Source organism: Trachurus japonicus, chromosome 18 (assembly GCF_045865225.1).
Source record: "Trachurus japonicus isolate A0001 chromosome 18, Traja_1.0".
Classification (NCBI taxonomy): Eukaryota; Metazoa; Chordata; class Actinopteri; order Carangiformes; family Carangidae; genus Trachurus; species Trachurus japonicus.
This window is the reverse complement of record NC_140924.1, coordinates 14002013-14009020: the sequence shown is the minus strand read 5'-3', so window position 1 is coordinate 14009020 and position 7008 is coordinate 14002013. Positions and strand designations below refer to the sequence as shown.

The 7008-nt window shown below is 40.2% G+C and overlaps 1 protein-coding gene across 1 annotated transcript; it reads left to right on the top strand.

The window, feature by feature from the left end:
- The first annotated feature begins 718 nt into the window (after nucleotides 1-718).
- LOC146968880 (uncharacterized) lies at nucleotides 719-4467 on the top strand. The gene is made up of 7 exons (XM_085759324.1): nucleotides 719-832; nucleotides 943-1034; nucleotides 1890-2007; nucleotides 2107-2214; nucleotides 2287-2460; nucleotides 3148-3324; nucleotides 4238-4467. The coding sequence occupies exons 1-7, from the start codon at nucleotides 820-822 to the stop codon at nucleotides 4465-4467; spliced, it is 912 nt and encodes a 303-aa protein (XP_085615450.1). The 5' UTR covers nucleotides 719-819.
- The last annotated feature ends 2541 nt before the right edge of the window (nucleotides 4468-7008 follow it).

Sequence of the window (7008 nt, the reverse complement as noted above, 5' to 3'; positions counted from 1 at the left end):
CACTATAAATATACTGTAGCTTTATTTTTTATCTCTTCAAGCTCAGATATGTTAGTTCACATCCATGAAATGATTTTGATTATTATATGTAATTGTGCTATGCATTTATTATGTTTCCTGTAGGATCAGAGATGTACATTACATGCTTTTAAAGTGCTGTTCTGTGTGCACATCATGCCCGTGTGTAGGTCAGGTGTGTCCAGGAGCAAGAAAGTAAACACAGGAACAAGGCCTTGTCTTCACGACTAGTGTATACATCTCTGACAAAGACGTAACCTATGTCAAAAGCACAGTTTTCATTTTCTCATAACCATCATGATTATCTGAACAGTATAGCATCATAATGCTGAATGTACAGGAAACAGCTTGGAAATCCTACACTGTTTTATGCCTTGTAAAGGAAGGCATGCTGCCCCCAAATGACTGAGCAAAAGAAATGTTAAGCATGTACAATAGCACTAACATGCTCACATGTTCTTGGAAGTCTGAAGAGGTGCGTTTGCAATGTGAACCAGATAAGAGTCAAATTGGTATAGGACCAAGATAACCATCTCATATCGATGTGGGTCGTTTAATCTGTACTAGAGCTCAGTCGGCATCTCCAATGAACCACATTAACCAAGCAAACATACAAGGAGCTTAACCAAATAGGTTGGATGTGAAAGCATGACTCTAATTCAAATGTCTTAATCTTATTGTCTGTTTTTGGAATAGGTGACTTGGGGGGGGAGAAACCAGGAGGGTGCAGGAAACACAATTGGTGAGGAGGTCGAACAAGTTAACAGCTTCCTGTCAAGAGCTGCTCTCACAACAAAATATATGACCAAGTCAGGTTGGTAAAAGCAAAATATGTGCTTGGAAATGGCATCAAATGATAAATTGTATTTTAGTTTTGTGTTTGCATAATTTCTGTGAGGTTTCTTGTTTGTTGGTTTATTGCAGGCAGAGCTGACATGATTACGGTCCTTGCCATGGCATGGAACAATCGGAAACAGGAGAGTCTCCACAAGACACTGACAAAGAGATTTGTCAAAGTAAGAAGTCTGTGGGTCTATGCTGTATGTTGAAATCGAGCACCATTTATGCAGAGTGTGAAACCCAAGTACTGAGACTGAATCCTCAGAAACAGCCCTTGGTCTGATTTCCACCTGTGGCTCTTTGTTGCATTCTAATTTTCCTCTCTTTCCCTTTATTCCTGATGCCGCTAATGTGTTCCCTTAGGTGATAGGCCTGTTTAATTGATTTTAAATCATAATCACAATTATTTTGTTAGGACCATGTTAGAAAAGTAATCAAAAATTATTATTTTTTTAAAAATCTAACTAGGGTATACAGTACAGCCCCCATTCATCTATCTGGGCTGCGCTTGGGTAGTGACTTCCGCCTCCTTCTGCCCATAATGCTCTCACCACACATTCTAAACAAACATGTCAACATTTGCTAAGGCACCGTGAGGACTTTGTTGCCACAAAGACTAGTGACCCTTTTCCACTACACAGTTACAGCTCTGTTCTGCTCGACTTGGTTTAGGTCTTTTCCCATTACAGCTGAGATCTTCAGCTTGGGTGGGTGGGTTCGTCATATCAAAAGACACAGCACACATAAATTAGTTTGTCATTTCCCCAAAAAATCGTTATCAGAAATCGTTTTTTGAGAGAAGAAAATTGAGATTTTATTTTTGGGAAAAATCTAACAGCCCTGATATATCTAACCAAAAATAATAAAGGAGGCGGTGGGTAGATCACCAATGACCATATGGGAATAAGTTATTTTTTTCAAGGAACCTTTATTTATTTGATGTATTGTCAATTAATTGTTAACAGCTGTATATTGAGAGATTACACCCTGGGCTCTTGTATTCATCTCTCTTTTTCAAACCTTCAAAATAGGCCACACAGAGAGCAGATGTGGAAGGTGCCAACCTCCAACATCTCCAACAGGAGCTGAACGTATCTCTGGAGGACACAGAGCAGTGGGTGGAGGATGTGAAGCAGTGGGCGGCCTCTGGTGTGTAATGGGGTTGGTGTTTGTGTGTGTCAACATAATAGGTCTTGTTATATGTGACTGCATGACGTTTTACATTTTGCCTTGTTTCTGTTTTTCAAGAGAGACCTACATGTAGTGCTGACAGTAGCCAGGAGGAGCTCCAGAGGGAGATAGAGGACATGATTTATTCCATAAGAAAGAAGAAAAATGATCTCTATCGACAAAATGGTATGAAGTATTACATCACTCAACAGCCTATGCTTTTTAGTTCTTTTCCTAATATTTCTTTTAATTAAACAGACAGCAACAAAACGAGGCAGCGAAAAAGGAGGAGACTAGCTGAGGTCAAGAAAAAACTGAAAGACGCAATCATGCACTACAATGCTGAACCTGCATTTGAGCCAAAAATTGACACTGAAGCAGTGTGCAGTCTCTCTGACAATGTCATTCTGCCTTGGGATGCACAAGGAGATGGTAAGCAAGTGTTTTTTGTGATTTTGAAATTCATAGAATTCAAATAATGTGAAGCTAGTTCAGGCAGACGAGTCAAGCTGCGCCCATCCTGATCAGCTGATCAGTCACCTGCTCTCCTCATCCAAATGGAAGTGGGTTATTTAAACCCCCCAGCTTACCTGCTCATCCCTGGCTATGCTCTGCAGCTACTGCTTACATCTGGCTGCTGCCTAGCATCCACCTGTGGGCTCTGTCTCTTGATCCCCGGTGGGGGTCTGCTTCATTACCTGTAATGTCTGGCAAACCAGGTCATTCAGGTAACGAATTACTGACCCACAAATTCCACTGGATCCCTCTCCGCACCATTCCGAGTAGTTCTCCTGTGATCTCGCGACTCCAGCTCTTCTGGTCTCCGCTAAGCATTGCAATGGATCAGAGACGGACCAGGAACGGATCCGGTGGACGAGGATTTGCTGCGTCTGTCGGAGCTAAAACGTACCGGAGCTGGAACGGAGCTGACTCGGATCCAGTGGAACTCAGGCGTGAGACAGAGCCTGACACCAAACCTGCTGCAGCCATGCTCAAGGATACCTATGCTGTGCTTACACTCAATAAATGATTTGTTCTCATTACAGAGTTGTCTGACTGAACTGCTGTATGTAGTAAAATGCTTTGATGGTTTCATATCTGTTCTCTTTTCCAAAACAGTGGTGAGTCTACGCTTGAAGAGGCGACTGTTTGACCAGGTCATGCTGGTTAGGCGAATGGAAGAGGAGAGGCTCATCGTTGTGAAAGAGATGACCCAGCATTGTCTATATTTGAGAAAGGCTTTGGGCAAACTTGATAACCTCCTTCGCCAGGTTGACCAGGACATCAAGAACCACGGTAGGTTCCACACAATCTCCCCTTACTGAAAGGAGGATGCATTCTCAGTGACTTTGACATCTCTCTAAAACCAATGACCAGGTTTAAATTGCACTTAAGTCGCACACACAGTGACTTCAGACTTGAGTTGGACTTGTGTTTTTGGACTCGTGAGCAATCATTATTTTCTTGGCTTGTTTGTCGTTATAAAATACACTGCTACAGCTGAGCAGCGCCACATGATCTGATGATTCAGATTGAGGTTAGATCTTCATATATTGAACTCCTTTTATACAAAGTACAGCCAAACACAGGCTATAGAGAGAGGAACAGCGGAGTGACAGCTCTGTCAGTGACAGGTGTGATAGGTGAACTGTCTTTTTGTTTTTTCCCCAGAGCATTGTGTGCTTTCATTATATTTACTTTCCATTTACTACTTTGCAATACCCTGTTGAAGTGATCATATGCAAAACAACTAATCTATACTGTATGCTAATGAATAAAGGGGTGGTGATAATAATGATGATGATGATGATGATGATGATGATGATGATGATGATACAGTAAATGCTTTGAATTTTTTACATGTTGCTGTACAGTATTCTTACCAAATCGGATAGCAGCAGATGATAGAAGGGTCATTACAACCAGAACAGACAGGAGACTTTTATTTTTTAGAGACTTGAGGACTTCGGACTTCCCAAATGCCAATGACACAATACTATGTAATGATAAATCAGTGCCACTGAGCAGTAAAATGGCATGTAGTGACATGTAATGAAAGTACCACACTAGTGTCATGTAATTACTGCAGTTTCATCAAATCTAGACACCCTTTTTTGTCACAAATCGATTAACATGTTCAAAATGCATGATCCAGACTTCATTATCAATATAAGCTGCCTTAGTTATCAAAATTTTCTTTTCATTTTAGTGTCATCTCCAGATATGACTGAAGAGGGATACAGGGGACTACACTGCTGTCTACTTCACAAGCGGCACCTTCTTAATGAGAAACTGAACAGTGTCACCAGCACATATGCCCTTGTGGATGCAAGCTCCTCTTTCAGTCCATTTGAGGAAGACAAAGAGGACACAGAAGAAGAAGATGAAGAAGAAGAAGAAGAGGGAGAGGGAGAGGGAGAAGAACATAGATATATATAAGAACTAGATGACTCCCCCGCAGCTGTTTCCCAATGACAAAGCGTAGCCAGTACGGCGGCCATCTTGGGAAGGGCAACTCTCTCCCTCAGAGCATTAAGCCTATGCTGCATGTTCTGCTATAATGACCATAACTTGCTCAGTTTTTGTCCGATTTCAAAACGGTTTGATTTTTATGAACGTTTATGCAGTTATGGTGCAGCATATTTAGAATCACAGATAATTTTAATAATGTATTTTTTTTTTGTAAAAGTAACATTATAGTGACATTATGCAAATAGTTAAAGAAATAGCTACATACTGATTTATTTTTCACAGAGTTATGAATCGTTTTTTTAGTGCAGATGACTGGATCACCTATCTACTGCACTGTAACTGCAGCCAGAGTCAGAGCAAGTTGCCCGTCCTCATATGGCCGACTGTGAGCTACGCCTGCGTGTAGTCCGATCCACCCCCTTGGAGAAGAAGATCGGGAAGAAGAAGAGGAAGAGGAGAGTGAACAGCACAATAGCAGTTCAGAAGAAGAATTGTAGACAGATGACAATGGATTAAAACAGACAGGATTCTGTAGGAGACATTACTGCATAAAGCCCTTGCCTGTCATGACAGTTCATCACTGCATCCACTAATGTCAGCTGAAAAAAATAGTAATGGTTAACTCCACTTTTAGTATAGTGAAATGTACACATTTGTCCATGTTGGGGAAAGTGAAAGTATAGGTTTCATGGAAGTAACTCTAAATTGTTGCAAGTGAATGTAGTTTACTTCATCAATATCTGTGTCTGGAGATCTGAGAATAGTTTGGGGGTGAGGTTCTGCTGACATGCATTTTTCATCTACACTATGTAAACATAAACCATGACATCAAGATTTCAGCTTCATAAAAAAAATTGGCTAACCCACTGCTACTGTGTCTGTTGTGTCTTAAGTCCACTTGTGGTAATGATAGATGATAGAATATAGTGTAGATTTTATTATTGTGGTTGTATTATTGTTATTGATAATAATAATTACAATAATAACAATATGATGATGATGATGATGATAATAATAAAAACAATGGTGATACTTGTATTAAATTATTATTCGTGATAATGATAATAATCATCATCATCATCATCCCCGCCGGGAGATCCCGGGGAAGACCTAGGACATGCCCCTTGGGATCCTCCCGGAAGCGCCAGGGGAAGTTTGGGTGTCCCTGTGCAGACTGGATGGATGGATTAGTGTGAAAATAAAACTCCCATCATCAAATCATTTAAATCAAAGGGAATGCTACTAATGCCATATTATTAAATGCATTCGTTAAACCTCGTACACACGTGCATTTTGAGCTGTATTAATAAAAGAAATCTTATGAGATCGGCAGAAAGGCTAGTGACGCAGTTGTTGGACGCATTCGATTATTGCTATGACCTGTCCCCCGTAGATTGGCTGCGTTCGGTTTCGGTCAACCAAGCTGCAGCGAAACTAGCCAGACATATTTTCAAATAAATGACTCAAATGCAGTGCTGTGTGTCATTTCTTAACTTAACCCAACTACAATCACTGCCATTACAAGTTCGGCTAAAGTAAATATTTAATGTATTCATTATATAAAGCAATCCTAACCCTAGATGTTCGGTTCTACATAGCGGAAGAACCAGCCTCCATTGCTATTTGGCGTAAATCTGCATTGAGCGGTTCTAAACACATCTTAAATTAAGGCTATTCACCTTTTTCTTAACATATATCAACTTAATGCACTGTCGTCGCTAGTTCGGCTTTACTTTAGATATTTGATGCCATCAATATGTGTATTTTCACAACCCTAGTTTTACATACGTCTGAAAACCGGATAAAACTACAAATATCAGGTGACTTTGTATCAAGCCACACGTCGCAGCTCATGGGATCTGTAGTTTCTACAACGATTACTGATTTCCTAAAATAGGTGCTTATAAATAATAAAATAAATCCATTAGGGGGTTTTAGGGGAGTGGAAAACACATTTTTTGTGACCAGAATAGCCTATGTGTAGGCCTATATAATAAAAATGGGTGAAAATATATGTTTCCCATTTTGGGCAATACTTCCACTTGCTGACTATATCCACTACACAGTCACACAGCTGAGTTCATAAGCTTTCTAGAACACTTTGTCCCATTTCTGTACCCCCTTTTGTTGCTGAATTACATCCCTTCAAAAATTCTCAGAAGTCAGGGTTAAAGATCAATAGTTCAAAGAAGGAGCCATTTACAACCCCTAAACCCACATATTTTATTCTCCAGGTGGAGACCTTTCCAATTATGTCTTTATTGTAGTCCTATGACAAAGTATGTATTTTCATATTTCATGGACACAGCTGTGCCTGGGCTTAGATTCAGAGAGCCTTTTGAGGGCTCAGCCCATGAAATAAAAAGAAGAAGAAGAAGAAGAAAAAACATGTAAGATAATCATATCTGACAGATTTACAACTGAATTAGTAATTTATATTGTATCTGACACCCTGCTGAGCTCTTCTGGAGCAAAGGGGGAAGGGAGGTGTCTCACTCTTCCCCCAGG